This window comes from Protopterus annectens, chromosome 14.part0 (genome assembly GCF_019279795.1).
Source record: "Protopterus annectens isolate FY-2018-M chromosome 14.part0, PAN1.0, whole genome shotgun sequence".
NCBI lineage: Eukaryota > Metazoa > Chordata > Ceratodontiformes > Protopteridae > Protopterus > Protopterus annectens.
Genome location: NC_056748.1, coordinates 1,134,280,239 through 1,134,298,161, shown reverse-complemented (window position 1 = coordinate 1,134,298,161; position 17,923 = coordinate 1,134,280,239). Strand labels below are relative to the sequence as shown.

Sequence of the window (17,923 nt, the reverse complement as noted above, 5' to 3'; positions counted from 1 at the left end):
GCTTCCTGTTGCAAAGATAAGTGCCCTGCCCCCCTGACTGCCTCCAGAGAAAAACAGACAGTCAACTTTTCAGGAGCACTGAAAGGGTCTACCTGAAAAGCAATCTAGAAACTGTTGGTTTTTTGGGCCACCTCTGCCTCAAGGACAGCATCTTCCACTGGAATTTCCCCTATGGGAGAAATTTTCCCTCGAGTCCTGAAAAGTCCTTGTGATTTTCAGAACCACATCATCTCACCATGGCACTCATTCCTAGAAAATGATTGCTGTGAAGTAGAAAAAATGGATTCTCAAGGCAGACAAGGTCTTTCAGTTTTGCCAAGAGAAAGTGCTTCTTTTACTGTGGGCCCAAACAAAAAATATCTGCTAAGTCACAGAACCACATCCAAGCATATCTCCTGATGGCTACGCCCGAACCAGCTACCTGCATGAGAGTAACCTCATGGCCACATTAGAGATGGACTGATGGGTGGTCGGCTACAAAGAAAACTGTTTCTGTTCCTCTGCCAACATGGGCCCAGTCCTAGACACAAGAGTTCTCTCTCTAATCTAGTAAAATGTGTCAGGTAGTTGAGCGACCATATAGCAAAGGTCGATGAGGCATAAAAGATCTTTCCAAACCTGTCCATCATCCTAGACTCTCTATTAGGATGAACAGAGCAGCTTATTCAACTAGTTCCTTTTTTGCGGTTGCCACCACAACCATGACATCAACAGGAACCTCCTTACTCAAATAAAGCCTTTCTTTGGATAGAGCAAGAATCTTGTCCAGGCGACGAGGAATTGGTTTCTAAGTTATCTGGCTCCTTCCATACCCTGCATGACATAAAATCCAAAAAGTCACCTGACAGAGGAGTAACTCAAAATGTGGATTGGCTGGACCTCAAAGGCTTTTAGGAACAAAGACCCCTACTGGGAAGGGGGAATGGAAGACCATTCACCTTTCTGGCTAAGGATCTCTAGAATTTCTCCAAACAGACATCTTTGGTCAAAATACCACAGGGGGAATTTAACTGCCTCCTTTCACACAATCTCGTCCAGTGTACCTCTTCAGTGGGATGATCTGGAGAGGTAAAGTTCCTGTGCAGGAAATGCCTGAAAGCTCTTACGCCTGTCCCTGACGAATAGGTTGAAGAGGCTCAGAAGTCCGATCCAAAGGGAGTATGGTGGCAAGATCTGAAGAAACCAGAGTAGAAAGTGCTCTCGGGTGAGATGAAGCCCTCTCCACCACCTTAAAAGCAAGAGGACAGGGAGAAGCCATAGCCAACCTCATGAGATCCATAATTCCAGGTGCCACTGAACTCAGACCCTGCCCGGGCTCTTGTCTCAAGGAAGAAGTCAGACCCAAGCTGTCAAGCACGAAGGCTCTGAGGAAAAGCCAAGGCTCGGAAACTCTCAAGATGACAGCATCCCCTGGATCCAGCGTTGACACTAAAGCTCTTAGACTCCTCTTGCTCTAGGTGGATCAGCACAAAATGAGTCAGGGATAAAGAGTCAAAGAAGAAGCTGTCTTCAGATCCAGCACTTCAGACACTGGGGATCTTGAATCAGAGGGCTCTGGGGGGGGAAAAAAAAAAAAAAATCGCTGTATGGATCGAATAAGAGAGAGACAACAGAATGGGAAACCGGTTGAAGGCTCACGGATCCAATGGGAGATGGAGCTGGTAAGACCCCCATCTGGATCTGAGCTCAGAGGAATTTCCTCATCATCATACCCACATCTGATTCAGAGAGACTTTGGGAGGACCTGATACAAGATGAAGTGGAAAGCTGACAAGACAATCTCCTGGGTGGTCCCATGCAAGACAGAAGATTGTAGCCGAGGGGAAATAGGCTCCAGCAAGAAGCGAAGGCTTCTAGATCAAGGTGACTTGATCAATCCAGATGTCTGATCCGAAGAGGTTGGATCCATATACTTAGCTAGCTTAGCAGGTGGCTCCTATGCAGGAGCAGATTTAGGAGACTGGGCAGGTGAGCATCTCTTATGCTCCTTGGGCTTAGAAGCCATTTTTGACTTCCTGGTGGTGGTTTCAGCCCTTGAGACAGAAGCTGAAGGAGCAGAAGCTGGAAGCAAATCCTTCAAAACTATCATTTAGAGTCCTAGAGTTGAACCCAGCACAGATTTAACAAGTGGTATCGAGATGGCCTGCTCTTCAGCAATAGACACATTCCCTATAGGCAACAGAGTTGGGTAGCTTATGCCTACAGGAAGTGCATTTTGTAAAACCAGTTGGCTTTTCCGCCATCTTACAAGGATGGAAAAAGAAGAGAGTCTTGTTTTATAACAAAAGGGCAAAGAAAGAAAATTACCAGCAAGGGTAAGAAAATAACTATCCTCAAAGGCAAGTAAGACAGAAATTAGAAAGAAAAAAAGAAAAAGGCTACCAGCGATAGTTAACTAGATACACAACCAATAATGGGTAGAAAGAAAATGTACTCATCTGAAAGGAAAAAAAGAGCAAGGGTAACAGATAACAGATTAAACAAATACAAATAGAGAATTTAATAAAATCTACTTTTACTCATGAAAGATTGCCTAAAACGGACCCAGAGCTCGAGGGAGTATGATCCAAGTCCTTACTGTAAGAGCAGCAAATAAGATCTGAGGTAATACAGTAGTTAGAGGCACTATGTGTAAGGGCAGGAGCTCCAGAGTCAAATCCAAGAGTCTGGAAGAAATGCAGCAGAGCCAGATCCGATGTCTGATCAGAAATCCATTCAATGAGAAACGAATGAAAATCACATCATCAGGTCTAACTTATTCCTCCAATCAGTTAAAGCTCTGGAATTAAAACCAGAGCAGATTGAACAATCTACTTCTAAATGAGCGAGGCCTAGGCAATACAGGCAATTCCTTGTGGGCATCCAAATTGGGAAACGTATGCCCACAAGTAAGGCATCATTTGAACCCTATAGGTTTGTCAGCCATGACATGCAACAAACAGCAATACAGCAGCAGAAAAATAAAGCACTTAAAACTAAGGAAAGAAAAGGGTTTCTCTTTTTTTGACAGAAAAGAAGCAAGCAAAAAGAAAGGAAAAAAAAAAAAAAAAAAAGAGGAAATCTACCCACAGTGGTAGTTAGAAATACTCAAAAAGAGTACTCCCTGTAGGCATCAGAGTTAGGGATATTGTGGCCACATGAAGTGCACTTCTTAAAACATGTCTGAAGAAAAAGGGAAAAACATTTTTTTTATACAGACTACCAACAATGGTAGAGTAAGAAGAATACCCTCTAGAGGGTAGAAAAAAGGGTTAGAATAAGAAGTACCAACAATGATACTGATAAGCTGCTACATTAGGTAAAAGAAAGAGTAGAATTTGAACCTAACACAAAGAAAATTCAAAAACCTACGTAAGGGGGGTAGCTGATGAAAGAAAAAGGAGTTTAAGAGAAAAAAAATTAAGAAATTAAACTCACAGGAGAAAGGATACAACACCCTTAAAGCTCTCTGAGAAAGATCTGCATCTGTAACGATATGGCGGCAAACAAGATCTGAGGTATAGGAGGTTGACCAGGAAATTATGGATAAAGGGAGGAGCTCAACAGTTTGATCCAAAAGTCTACCAAATGTGTCAGAGTCGGATCAGAGGTCAGATCAGATACCCAAGAGTTGAGGAACGAATGAAAAAGGACATCAGATCATTTACTTCTCAGGTGTCAACCCTAATGTTAAGGGCCTTCATTGGCAACAGACCATATTTGTTAAGAGTATGAGATCTTACACTTATAACGCAGGTAAATCCCTCAGAATCAAGCTGGTAGGTCTCGGGCTCCAGCCAAATACGCGTAGTCTGGACTGCACTGTCACCAAATAACTTGCATCCTAAGGTGAACGTCAGCGTGGCATGCCTTCTCCAATTACCTCTTGCTGAGGAGAAGGCCCGGCATAGTCTCATTACTCGAAGATGAGCTTGGCGCATATGGAAAGAGAAAGCGAATTTTATAAACTACTAACTCCAGGAATTTTAGGGTTGGACCGAACCTTGTGAGCTGTGATGCTGAGCATATGCCTGATGCTGTGCAAATGACTACCTCCTTATTGCTAAATGAGAACCCCCCCCCCCCCACTTTTCTTCTACTTTCATGCTGCAGAGCTAAATTTGTGGCACTCATTTTGCTCGACTTCATGCTCTTCCTCCTACCAGTACAGGCAAAGCTAACGCAGGTCTTGACCACAAACTTACTGCCACGCAGAGGTTTAGCAGATATGTAGGGCATGTGCACACTGAACTTCAATGGCATCAGTTGGATTATCTGAAACATGCAAATGGCAAGGAAGTAATGGTGAACTCCAAGAATGGGTGTGCTTGCTAAAGCCAATTTATAACACTACTACATCTCGCTATAGCACATGCCATTACCAAGCACAGGATATCCTAGAAAAATTGACTTATTTTAATTGGTGGAGAAGATGAACCCAAATAATCAAAGATAGGTTATAGCCATTCCTTCACAATCTGTGTAAATATAGCCCTTTTTCTGCCATTCTCTGCCCTTGCTTTCAGTCAGTCATCAGCACCACTTCTTGATCTATCAGCCTGTTTGTGTCCCATCACCAGAGAAAAGCTTGAATAAGACTGGCCATCACTCAGCCTGCCACAAGAAGTGGTTCAAGGTTTCTTTCCATAGTATTCCCAGCTGTAACTACCTGCACCTGGCAAGATGAAGGGCAGAGGCGTACAACATGACATCTGCAAAAGTCACTAACTTTCACAAGGGCTGTTCCTTCTAAGCAGCACTTCCCCTTCCCACATGGCATTAAGTGGTGGCTTTTCAGGTCTCCACCAGAGAAATCAAACCACCTAATGGGCCCCAGAGTGCACAAAATTACTTACTTCCTTCTCAGGAAAGGTTTGAAGGCTACTTTCTTTCACTCCTCCCCTGCCTGGCTCCTCTAGTGCTGGGGCAAAACATACCCTGGCCTCCTGTGCTGCAGCCTGGGCTTCATCCCTCTGTGCCGTGGAGCATGGTAACAAATCAAAAAGTATGTCATGACACTTCCTCCAGAGAGGCTCTTAATACTTAAAGGAACAGCCGTGCCAAACTTGATGAAAAGAGGTACCTGAAAGGAAAGTATGAATAAGTGCCTCAAATTAAATGCACACAAATCAGTTAAAGAAGCAGGAAGACTAGCTGAAAAAAAAAAAACTACAATATCTCTCTCCATTAAATCAGTTTGGGGTAATATCAATTCTACAAAAAATAAATTATTCTAACTGCGTACATGAAAGCAGGATTAGTTAGGATGCATAGCAATTTTTTTCTTTTTCTAACCTGTGCTGCTCTAAATAAAACAAATAGTTATTCTGTAGATTTATCTCCCTTCTAAGTGCCTTCTAGCCCATGTCTATTCGAGTAGCATTTTCCTATCAAACAAGAAAAATGTGGAACATTACCTTTTACATAAGAGTTGCCCTTTATATCTTGTGCAAGACGAAGCATCTTTCTTTTCTGTGACTTATCACTAGGAATGGGATCCAACAGATCATAAATGCATTCATTGTAGATTTCACAAAAGGAAACCCAAACAGTAAATTTCACATTTGGAACATCAAACGCATACTGTTCAGATTGCTTTAAACTTTCTTCAAGTTCTGTAAGCATACTGGAACTTCCTGGGGGAAAAAAAAAAAGATTTACATATCTTAAAGCACTGATCACTAGAAAGTTACTGCAACTAGCAAAAGATTAAAAATTACAATCTAAACTTTCACTGGGCTGTGATATGTCAGTATCTTCACATATGTCTGCAATCTGAAAGGTAACACCCAAATCTGCTCTGAAATGGTCATGTTCAGTGAAAACTTCACCCCTCTGTCCCCCCGTCAGTAAACCAGGACATCCCCAGCACCTGCCCCCCTCCCCTCATCACCAGGGAGCAGATGTTTAATGCCCTCTCAAAGGCAAAAATACAGTCTTCATGGGACCAGACAACATCCCTGGCTGTATCCTACATGAATTCAAACATGAGCTTTCAGCCCCATTAGGCACCCTATTCAACCAAAGCCTGAGCACCGGCTTAGCCCCAGCCAAATGGAGAACAGCCACTGTGACACCTCTGCACAAAGGTGGAATGTCCACTGACCCAGGCAATTATAGGCCCATCAGCCCAACTAGCCTGATCTGCAAGACTATGGGACGCATTATCATGGACCTTATAAACAAGGACACTGGCAACCTCCAAGCGCTTGACCCCACAGTTTGATTTTGTCAAAGAGAGATCATGCCTGTTAAACTTGGTCAACGTCTTCAAAACAGTCACCAAAGCAATAGACAAGGGGAAGACCGTGCATACAGCCTACCTTGACCTAGCCAAAGCCTTCAACACTATTCCCCACTTGGGCATACTAGATAAACTCTTCCAGTTAGGCGTCAACCCTTATGTTATCAGATGGGTAGCTAACTGGCTCACTGCTATAACCCATTCGGTCAAAATAGGGGAAGCCACCTCATGTAGTAGACCCCATAATGGGTGGTGTACCTGAAGGATCTGTCTTGGGGCCTCTGTTTGGGATATACTTTTCTGAGGTGCAAGCCAAAACCAATGGTCTGTGGCTGACCAAGTTTGCAGATGACGGCAAGTTGGGCGTAGTCTTAAATTCCCCTAGTGATGTGAACATCTTCCAACAGGGCCTTACCCAAACTAATGACTAGTGCCAAAAGCATGGCCGCAAACTTTATGCCAAGAAATGCAATTTGGGGAAATGGAGTCCCCACTAATTATCACATTAATAACAATGTACTAAGCACGCAGTCCGTCATGAGGGACATGGGCACCCAAGGTTGACAGCAACCTGACTTTTGGCCACCATATTGCCTCCACTGTACAGAAGGCTTTCTACATGACCCACTTCATAAATAAGGGTATTTCATCCAGGGACAAGGAGGTCATAACATCCCTGTACTCCTCCCTTATCAAACCCATTATCAAGTACAATGCCCCCTTCGGCATGTACCTTGCCAAGCACATGCAGCAGCTGGAGAGACCAGAGAGGTTCCTGACCAAGAAAATCCAGGGTCACAAACATCTATCCTATACAGACAGGCTAAAAGCCCTGCCCCTCTACTTAGTCTCATATAGACTGCTCAGAGGTGATCTGTGTCTGGCATACAAGGCCATCTCAAACCAAGCCTTGTCTCATACAGACTGCTCAGAGGTGACCTGTGTCTGGCATACAAGGCCATCTCAGACCAAGCCTTGATGGACTTGCTGCATATCCATAAGTCAAACTCCACTTCCGTAACCCACCCGTAAGGCTTCAACCTGGTCTGAGACATTAATAGAACATGTTGGCAGGATAGATTTCTGTCCCAAAGACTCCCCCCATCTATGGAATAGACTTCCTCTCCATGTCAAGCAGAGTACTTCTCTAGCCCTCTTTAAGAGGAACCTGGATGACTGGATGGGAAACAGAAAATACACCCCTGGAATTCCACCTGTGTCCCTGCTGGACAGGGGAAACAGGTGCTGACTTTGTGGGAACATGGGCAAAATTCTTGGCTAGGCTTATAAAGGGCCTCCGGGCAATGGCCTAGTATCATCCTATAAATCTATGTATAGTAAGACACTCTCTTCCACAAGGTGGCAGCATTTCACTGCAGATATCTCAATGCTTCAGATATCCTGAAATAGTGAGAATCACAAATTACTTTAAAATGAATAAATGTTTGAAACAGCTGTATAAAAGTCCCAAGCCTTCCTAACTTCTTTCTCATTTAGACAAAATATACACAAGTTTGCTTTAAAATGGCAAGTATTCCAATGCAAAGGCTCCTGTAACAGGATCAACTTCAGAACCATTACCAGCTAGAAGAAAAGGTGATGGTAACTTTTTACCAAGTTAAACGATAGAGATCCTATTGAGTCAAGCTATGTAAACTACAACTTCAACAAGCATCTAAAAACTGTGCATGTATTGCAGTCGTGGTTAGAGACATGCAGAGACATACTATACATGTACTGCAGTCATGGTTAGAGAAATACAGACAGAGCCATACGCAGTGCTAACCTTTAATCAAAGCAGCACAGTTAACACCGCAGAGATATCAAACTGAAAAGATGGCACAAATTATATATTGCCCACCCACAACAAACATTTTAAAATTACTGGATAACATTACTGTCCATTTTAATTTAACTGACACTCTAATTTATTGATTGCACACACATTAAGTAAACTGTATGCTAGGCAGAAACATGATTGAAAACCGTTAACTGCATGCCAACATCACGACCTAAGTGTCACAAACTCGTCCTGCATAGAAATACAGCAGTCTTGGAGCCATATAAAGTTATGTAGCCATTGATAGGCAGCCATGCCCCCAAAAAGGGAGGTGCAGCAAGAGTGTTTATAAACTGGAAGCAATACTGTGAGGTGTGCAAAGGAGTGACAGTTTTGCCACTTTACTTATTCTAGGGAACTAGAAAGGGTTTTAGGCAAAAGGTACAGCAGAGTGAAGATTGAGGGCCTTAGCCCTGCCATGGACATGGAAAACAGAAGAGGGATAACACGCACATTTGAGAACCACAACGACATCAATGACATCAGGGTGTGAGCGTGGGTCACTGTCTGGCAATGACATCAGGGTGTGAGCGTGGGTCACTGTCTGGCAATGACATCAGGGTGTGAGCGTGGGTCACTGTCTGGCAATGACATCAGGGTGTGGCGTGGGTCACTGTCTGGCAATGACATCAGGGTGTGAGCGTGGGTCACTGTCTGGCAATGACATCAGGGTGTGGCGTGGGTCACTGTCTGGCAATGACATCAGGGTGTGAGCGTGGGTCACTGTCTGGCAATGACATCAGGGTGTGAGCGTGGGTCACTGTCTGGCAATGACATCAGGGTGTGAGCGTGGGTCACTGTCTGGCAATGACATCAGGGTGTGGCGTGGGTCACTGTCTGGCAATGACATCAGGGTGGCGTGGGTCACTGTCTGGCAATGACATCAGGGTGTGAGCGTGGGTCACTGTCTGGCAATGACATCAGGGTGTGGGTCACTGTCTGGCAATGACATCAGGGTGTGGCGTGGGTCACTGTCTGGCAATGACATCAGGGTGTGGCGTGGGTCACTGTCTGGCAATGACATCAGGGTGTGAGCGTGGGTCACTGTCTGGCAATGACATCAGGGTGAGCGTGGGTCACTGTCTGGCAATGACATCAGGGTGTGGCGTGGGTCACTGTCTGGCAATGACATCAGGGTGTGAGCGTGGGTCACTGTCTGGCAATGACATCAGGGTGTGAGCGTGGGTCACTGTCTGGCAATGACATCAGGGTGTGAGCGTGGGTCACTGTCTGGCAATGACATCAGGGTGTGAGCGTGGGTCACTGTCTGGCAATGACATCAGGGTGTGAGCGTGGGTCACTGTCTGGCAATGACATCAGGGTGTGAGCGTGGGTCACTGTCTGGCAATGACATCAGGGTGTGAGCATGGGTCACTGTCTGGCAATGACATCAGGGTGTGAGCATGGGTCACTGTCTGGCAATGACATCAGGGTGTGCGCATCGGTCACTGTCTGGCAATGACATCAGGGTGTGCACATCGGTCTATGTCTGGCAATGTCAGGGTGTGCACATCGGTCTATGTCTGGCAATGTCATCAGGGCTTGACCATGTGTTTATGCTTGGGTAGGGGAAGGACAAAAAAAAACACAAACCTGCCTGAGAATAACTGTTTACCACAGCGTGACTCCTGCCCCCAGCTGGCAAACTGGCAAGGGCCATCAAGTGGGAAACTAAAAAGACAAAAGAATAATGAAGGAACTGTGGTCAAGAAGGAACAAGAAAAAATATTAAAAATGGCATCCACAGTCCATGCTAGTGGAGTAGAAGGATATAGCATGACCATGGCCAAGGCAACCAGAGTAGCTCCTCAAGTGTCTGATGGCGAGGGCAACGGAGGAAGGTTGTGCCCATCATGGTTTGGGCAGGATGTGCCTTCAGCCAGGAACACACCCAAATAGAGACTGGGAAATGTCTTAATGACTGTAAAGAAGGTTACAAGAAATAGCAGAGATGAACAGGATGACGAGGGTGCTGATGCGTACATCATCCTAGCCCAGTTTAGTTTGTGCTCTCATCCTATAAAGAGTCTTGAAAATGTGCATCAAATGCCCCCTCTTCAACCTTTTAGTCTCTGAACTGAAAGTAAGCATGGGTGTGAGAGTGGAATGTAGTCTAGAAGACCACAGACAGTGGTCACTGTCAAGGAAGGGACCTCCTACAGAGTTATAGCAGGATATGTCCACTCCCCAGGACAGAGTGCACAAAGAGGAAGAGTTATAGCAGGATATGTCCACTCCCCAGGACAGAGTGCACAAAGAGGAAGCAACCTGGCAATGTTAGGAGAAAAAAAACTGAGGGATGTTCTGTCCTTGAAGAGAGACATGCATGGTCAAGCATGATTCAGCCTGGGATCCCCATCCTTGAATAAAAGGATGATGCTACAAGGAATACTTAAGTCTAGGCATAACATCAACAAAGCAGCAGAGTACAGACAGCCACAGATAAAACAACTTAAAGATCATGTCAAGTAATACCATAGACTTCCTCTCCATGTCAAGCAGAGTGCTTCAACAAAATTGGCACAACTTCCTGGAATGGCACCGGGAATACAACATACCAAATATGGTTATAAAACTGAAAAAGGTTCAGCATGAAGATTCTTATCAGCTCATCTTTCTTCCTCCTTTGGGAAAAATAAAACAGGAGAGTAGAAGCTGTTGCCTCTCCTAAATACAGAGCTTTCAACTGCTCTGTTAGAGACGTCAGAGCTTGCAATATAAGCTCAGTGACGACTACCTGTTCAAGATTCCGAGAGCTACGTGTGGCATATATAGGCCTTCTTTATATTCAGTTTCATTACAGTGACTTTTTTATATAACGGATACTTGCATTGATTTAATGTTCGGTAGATATTAAATGACAAAATTGGTCAAATGGATTTAAACCCCTAAAGCAGCTAGAGCCAGGACACTCAAATGATATAGTTAAATCTAGCTGTCACTCACTTTTCACCTTATCTGACCTAACTTGTTGCCAATTAATACCTTCACCCCAGCAGGGAGGGTGACAGGAAAGAATGAATAGGAGAGAGACGGATTTATAACTTTTGGACATTTATGTTGCACTTTTTTTGGTCTCCAATACTGCTGACTGTTTGAAGTTGCAAGACATTGTGGTCAGCATAACTAGGCATCCGTGTTGTCCATTTTCATTCTTCCTCAATGTATGGATTACAGATCTCGCTCACGATCCAACTCTGCTGCATACTACAGATTTTGTGTCCAATTCTCAAGCTGCTCCCTCTACCCATAATGCCCTAGTCCATCCCCAATACCTCAGACCAAGTTTGCTGCCATAAACAATGCAGTGTAAAACAGAAATTAGAGCAGGGCTCAAACCCGGTACTGCAGGTTCCAACAAAGAAATCCATCAGGTTCCAACAAAGAAATCCATCAGGTCACGCCAGAAGATGGGGAAGGGGAAGGAGGGAGGGAAGCTGAGGAAGAATGAAAATAGCCAACACAGATGCCTAGTTATGGTGAGTATATAACTTTTATATTTGAGGTTGTCCTTTTCATTCTTCTTAAACATATGGGACAGAGGCCAAAGCTAAATAAATCATGGGTGCCCTTTGTGACACTGCCAGCCCAGCTATCTGTAATTTTCTGGATACTTGTGTGTCATTTCTGAATATAAATATGCTTCATATGCTTGTCTTACAAATGCAAGAGAAAGAATAGTTCTTTAAAATCTTACCATAACCATAGATGTCCTTCTCTTCCATGTTGCAGTATTCTAGTTGAGAGATTTCCTGCCCTCAGGCAACTCGTACGTCGGCTCCTATGCAAAAGCTTCAGCTTGGTTGTTACAGCGTAAGTGGGACATTAGACATAAGGCTATAAACCAGGAGCCTTAAATGTGACGTCTGCACCTACAATCCTCAGAACTTGAAGGCCAGCAGGTAGAGAAGGCGGCCCAGCAGAAGGAACGCCAGTGGGGACAGATGTGCGATCTTGGTGTCCTTCCATAGCATAGATAGGTCAAGGTATTAGCTGGGAATAAAGGAGAATGAATTGGGGAGAATGGAGGGTGGGAAGGAATACTGCAATATGGAAGAGAAGGACATCTATGGTTATGGCAATATTTTACACAACTATTCTATGCCTTTCTATTCCTATGTTGCAGTATTCTAGTTGTGGGAAGAGTACCACAGCTTAGTTGGATGAGAGGGTGGTGGATGCAGAAGAGGATTCTACAAAGTCCTGTAGGAAAGCCCTGGTGAATCCTGCCCATGTTCTGGAGACTTGGTCAAGTTTGTAATGTTTGGGGAAAGTGTGGATATAGTGCACCATGTGGCCACTTCCATAATGGATGCCGTGTCCAGACCCTTTATGAAAGCCTTGGAGGCAGCCACTGTCCTAGTGAAATGGGCCCGTTATCCCAACTGTTTTATTTTTTCCATGGTGGGAGTAGCAGAGACAAATGGTTTTCCTGATCCAGCATGCAATGCTTTGTTTGGAGACTGCCTTGCCCAGGGCTCTGGGGTGAAAGAAGGCAAAGAGCTGCTTAGATTTCCTAATGGTTTTGGGTTTTGTCCAGGTAGAATCTTAGCTGCCTGTGCCCATCCAAGGAGTGCAGTATCTTCTCCCCTTCATCATTAGTGGGAGAGGGGGAGAAAGTGGGTAGATGAATAGATTGGTTTAGAGACAGGCCATTGATTACCTTGGGCATAAAGGACAGGTTAGTTTGCAGGATGACTGTCTTTGTGGAAGATGGTGTGTGTGTGTGTGGGGGGGGGGGGCAGGTCATTAAGGCCTGTGACTCTGACACCCTTCTGGCTGAAGTGACAGCCACCAGGACAGTTTTCCATGTACACATCTGTAGGGAAGAAGTCCCAGCTGGTTTGAAAGGGCGCTGGGTAAGTTTTTCCAGGATGTAGTTAAGGTCCCAGGGCGGAGGGATAGATTTATTTGGTGATCTCATGTATAAAATCCTTTTAAAACAGAGCTTTATGTCAAGCCTGGCTAGCAAGGAGGGATCAAGGGGCAAACAGGCGGATATAGCAGAAAGGTGTACTTTCACTGAACAGGAAAGTCCGCTTTTAATCAATTGACACACAAACAAGAACAAGGTGGGAATCAGCAGAGCAAGGACCGCTTCCCTTGTCCAGACACCACTTTGTAAATCTTTCCCATTTAGCTAGCTAAGATTTTCTGGTGGTAGGTTTCCTTGCCTCCCTCAGGCCTGAAAACACGTCCTTTGTAGTGGTGTCTGAAGGGGATCAAAAGTTCATCACCCACAAAGTCAGGGATAATATCTGCAAGTGTGGGTGGAGGAGAGTTCCTTTTTTTTGTGTGTCAGTAGGTCCACCTTGTAGGGTAACCTGTAGTGATTGCCTTTGGCTAAATTGTGAAGTAGGGGGAACCAGTGCTGCCTTGGCTCGTAGGGAGTCACCAGCAAGATTTTAGTTTTGTCCTTCTTGATTATCAGGAGGACTTTCTGAATCATTGGGAAGGGGGAAAGGCATAAAGAAACTTCTACTCCCAAGAGATGTTGAAAGCATCCACTCTCCATGCTAGAAGGGAGTAGGTCATTGAGCAGAAGGTCTGCAGCTGCTTGTTCTGGGGGGAAGCAAACAGGTCTATTTGTGGAGTACCCCACCGGACTATGTCTAGGAAGACCTTCCTGTCCAGCATCCATTCATGCTGTGGAGAAGTCCTGCTTAGATCTACTTGCTTGCTTGTAAGGGCATGTAGCTGGCCTGCAGGACCAAGTTGTGGCGAGAGGCTAGGTCCCATATCAGCAGGGTCAGTCTGCACAGCTGATATGCCTTTGTTCCTCCCTGTTTGTTGAGGTAACACAACAGTGGCATTGTCTGTCACTATCAGAAGTACCCCTGGTACAAAGAGGGAAAAAGGTCTTTAGAGCTAGGAAGACTGCTGTCCTTTCCCTGACATTGATGTGTTTGGCCTGTAGAGAAGGGTGTCAGTTTTCCTGAACCCTGTAGGATACCAATGTCGCCCCCCACCCCCAACCTGAATCTGAGGCATCTGTATGCATTGTTTCGGTTGGGGAGAGAGTGGGAGCCCTGGGTATAGTTGGACTTGGTGGATCCACCAGCTGATTTCTGTCTTTAGATAGGGAAGGCGGGGAATAACCTGTTCTAAGTGATGTAGGTGTTGGGACCAAATGTATTTGAGGTACCACTGTAGCTTGCGCATGTGCATTCTGGCTGATTGCTGCCATTAAGCCTAGGAGGCGAAGAAATTGCCTTGCCATCACCTTCTAGGAGTGTATTATTTCCTTGAAGTGGGAAGTCAGGGATAGAACCTTGTCCTGTGGGAGAAAGGCCTTCATTTTGTCCATTCCGATTCTGCAGCCTAGCAAAATCTTGTCCTGGTCTGGATTCAAGGAGGACTTTGGGAGGTTGATGGTGAACCCTAGATTTTGCAGAAGGGGCACAGTGAAGTGCAGATGCCTTGAGAGGGTATCTTGACTCTGCTAGTATTAGGATGTCATACAGATATAGGTAAATCTGGATTCACTGGGTTCTGCAGAAGGCAATGGCTGGGGTTAGGCACTTTGTAAAGACTCGGGGGGGGGGGGGGCAGTGGATAAACCAAAGGACAAGGCAGTCAATTGGAAATGAGAGGAAGGGCCGGAGAAATGCAGGAATGGTCTGTGGGAAGTCCTGATGGGTACGTGTAGGTAAGGCTTCTTTTAGGGCCAAGGTGGACAAAGGCCTTGGCTGGAATAAGTGGCAGCAGAGTAGGAAGTGACAGCATTTTGAAGGAGGGTACCTGAAGATAGAGATTTAGAAAGGAAAGACCCAAGATGGGTCTCCAGGGGCCATCTTTTTTGGGGACCAGGAAGAGACGGGAGTGGAATGCCTTTCCTTCCTGTCCTGAGGGGACAGGTTCTATGGTGCCTAGCTTCAACAGGTCTGACAAAACTTGTGGCAGGAGATTAATTTGTTTTTTGGGGGGCAAATGGAATACATTTCCTGGGTGTTTTTTCTTTCCAGGATAGGAAGTACCCTTTTTGGATAATGGACAGGACCCATTGGTCTGTGGTGATGGATTACCAGAAGGGGAGACTGTGGGGAAGGTGTGCAGAAAGTGATAGGTGGGCAAGGCAGTCATGCATTATTGGGACCTCCTCTGTCCTGAAAGGATAGTCTGGGCTGAGGAGGTGGTGCAGTAGGTCTGGACGTGGTAGGTCGTCTTGCCCATCTTCTAGATCTGGAAGAGGAAGCAGCTGTCTGTGGAGGATTACGCCTTAAAAGTGGTTTTAGTAGGGTAGTTCCTGTAATACTTGGGAATGGGGGACACCAGCAGATGTTTGATGTCCTATAATTCTTTACTTTTTTCCTGCAGATTCTTGAAGAGGTCTGCAGATTGTTTCCCGAAAAGGAAACTGTGATCCAGGGGGGGGGGGGGGTCATCAAAGATCGTGGAATTGAAGTCTTCTGGAAGATTCTGTAGTCTCAGCCAGGAGCATCTCCTGAGGACAGAACCAGAGTGGGCAGATGCTTCTGCAGCATCGTAGCTGGGGCAGATGCTTTTGCAGCATCGTAGCTGCATCTAATGGAGTGCCTGGCTACTTGCTGGGCCAAGGATAGTTTGGAGGAAACATCAGCCTTAATGGGACTGTCCGAAATAGAAATCAGCATGTAGGAGGCTTGAGACACTAAGTCTAGGGCATACTTAGTCATGTGGGTCTGATAATTTATGGCTCTGAAAGCCAAAGTGGAGGATGTCTATACCTTCTTTCAAATCCTATCCATATCGTTGCCATCTTGATCCATGGGTAGGAGGGAGGAGGAAGGCAACAGTCTAGACTGTTTATCAGGGGCAGTGGCAATCACAGCTGGGTCCACCAAGGGTGGTTTAATAGGGAATTTATGCTCCTCCGGCACTTTATAGAAGCAGGGAGGGTGCTTAGGGGCAAGTAGCTGCAAGTCTGGGGCCTTAGAAGCTGAATTAAAGGCATCCAAGTAAGCAGGTAGAACTGGAGAGACAGCCAGAAGGGAGGGGGAATTCTACCTGAAGCAGCTCAAAAGTACCTCTTTTGGGTGTCAGTCATTTGGTAAGTATCCCATTTAAGTAATCTTTCATCTTGGTGATGGTCTCACCAAAGGTAATATCCTCAGGGGGAAAATCCCCTTCCACAGATTCTTCATCAGGACAATAACACTCCTGGGGGGAAGCAATCTGGGATGTATACGAAAGTGTGTCCTCCGAGGAAGAAAAGGAAGAATCAATGCTCTTCCGCCCTAACCTGGGAGTGAAGAGGCAAAAGCAGGCCTAGGGCTCAGTAAAGCTAGAGTAGTGGAGGTTGAGGCTGAAGGCCTAAGGTCCATAAAGGCCTGCATGAGAGAGGAAGTGAAGGCCTGCCAATCTGGTAGACCTTCTGCAGAGGAGAAGATATGTTTGGTTTTCTGCTTTTTTTTTGGCTGGGGTGGAAGTAGGAACCGGTCTGGAGTCAGGTTTTGAGGTCAACATTTCCAAAGTTTGGATCCTGGTCGGAGGTACCACAGAATCTGCCCCCCCCCCTCGACATAGATGGTAGTCTGTGCTTGGGTAATCTTCGATGACATGCCAGTCGTTGACTGTGCAATGGATTCCTCAAAGGACATTGCTGAATTCGACAGATCCACCAGGGGCTCCTCAAAAACTAGATCGGCAGTTGGCGAGGTGTCAGGTAGCAAAGCGGCTGGCAAAGAAGGCCTAAAAATCTAATCTTGGCCTTCTTGTGTGGAGGTTCGGATGTGGCCTCTGATGCGGGATCCATTCTAAGGGCTAACCATTTAAGGCCCTTGTTTTCTAGGTAGAGGTTTAAAAGCAGCCAAATGGCTGCGTAGGGTCTTTGGCACAAATGATTGACAAATTGAGCAGGCGGAATTGGTCGTTCTCCAGGCCTAAACAAAAAACACGCCTATCATGGGTGTCTTTATGGGATATCTGGTGCCCCAAGTGGCACTTTCCCTTTTTACCTGACATCAGCTAATGGTTACAACAACCAAGCCTAAGCAATAAACAATTGGCAAAACAAAAAAATACAGAAACCCAACAGGTTACTTAGCTTTATCGATGCGACATCTGAGGAGGAGCGATCATACTATACGTAGGTCGTTTGTGGCTGAAAAGTTCTGAGGACTGTACGTGCAGACGTCGCATTTATGGCCTTATGTCCGACGTCCCACACACACTGCAACAGCCAAACTGAAGCTTTTGTATAGGAGCCGATTTAAGAGTTGCCTGAGGACAGGAAATCCCACAACTAGAATACTGCAACATAAGAATAGAAGGACATCTATAGGTTATGTGTATATTAAACTACTGGTGCAGAAGTGTGTGTTGAACTGTATGTTATGTACTGATCTTCAAGAGTGGAACCACATTGTATCCAACTGGAAAAGAACAGAAATCTATATAAACTATATACCTGTGCAAATGTATGTTTCAATAGTAGAAGCTAGAACATACACAGTTAACTTGCAAAACCAAAAAAAATATGTTGAAAAGTAAAGTGTTTTATGATTGTGTTACCTCTCAGTAAGCCGACACAATGTCTAGAGCTAGAGGTTTTCCTATTGCCTTGAAACAAAAATTACTAGGTTACAAATGTAAAAGTAAATGAAGGCAGGTGACAGAGTGATGTCATCCAGGCTAACCTGGCAGCAACATGTGATATTAATTTAAGAAATAGGCGCGGGAGACAGAGGCACAGAGAGAGAGTATGATTTGTCACCCTTTGTGAGTGCCTTTAACTAGCGATAAATAGGGGTTGGTGGCAGTGGTAACTACCTTATAGTCTGGGCAGAAAGGGGCATAGCTGGTAAACCTGTGTCAGCCTTCCCCAGGCGCGCGCGTCTCTGCGACCGCATGCGACCGCATGCGCGCGTCTCTGCGACCGC

At 45.3% G+C, this 17,923-nt stretch overlaps 1 protein-coding gene across 5 annotated transcripts in view; it reads right to left on the bottom strand.

Annotated features, from left to right (window-relative positions):
* KIF20B (kinesin family member 20B) overlaps positions 1-17,923 on the bottom strand; it is a 1,912,547-nt gene that overhangs the window by 1,666,325 nt on the left and 228,299 nt on the right. For all 5 annotated transcript variants that reach the window (XM_044056921.1, XM_044056924.1, XM_044056926.1 and 2 more), the window contains exon 8: positions 5,397-5,615. In XM_044056921.1, coding sequence (XP_043912856.1) covers positions 5,397-5,615 — 219 coding nt within the window. The remainder of the gene's footprint in view (positions 1-5,396; positions 5,616-17,923) is intronic.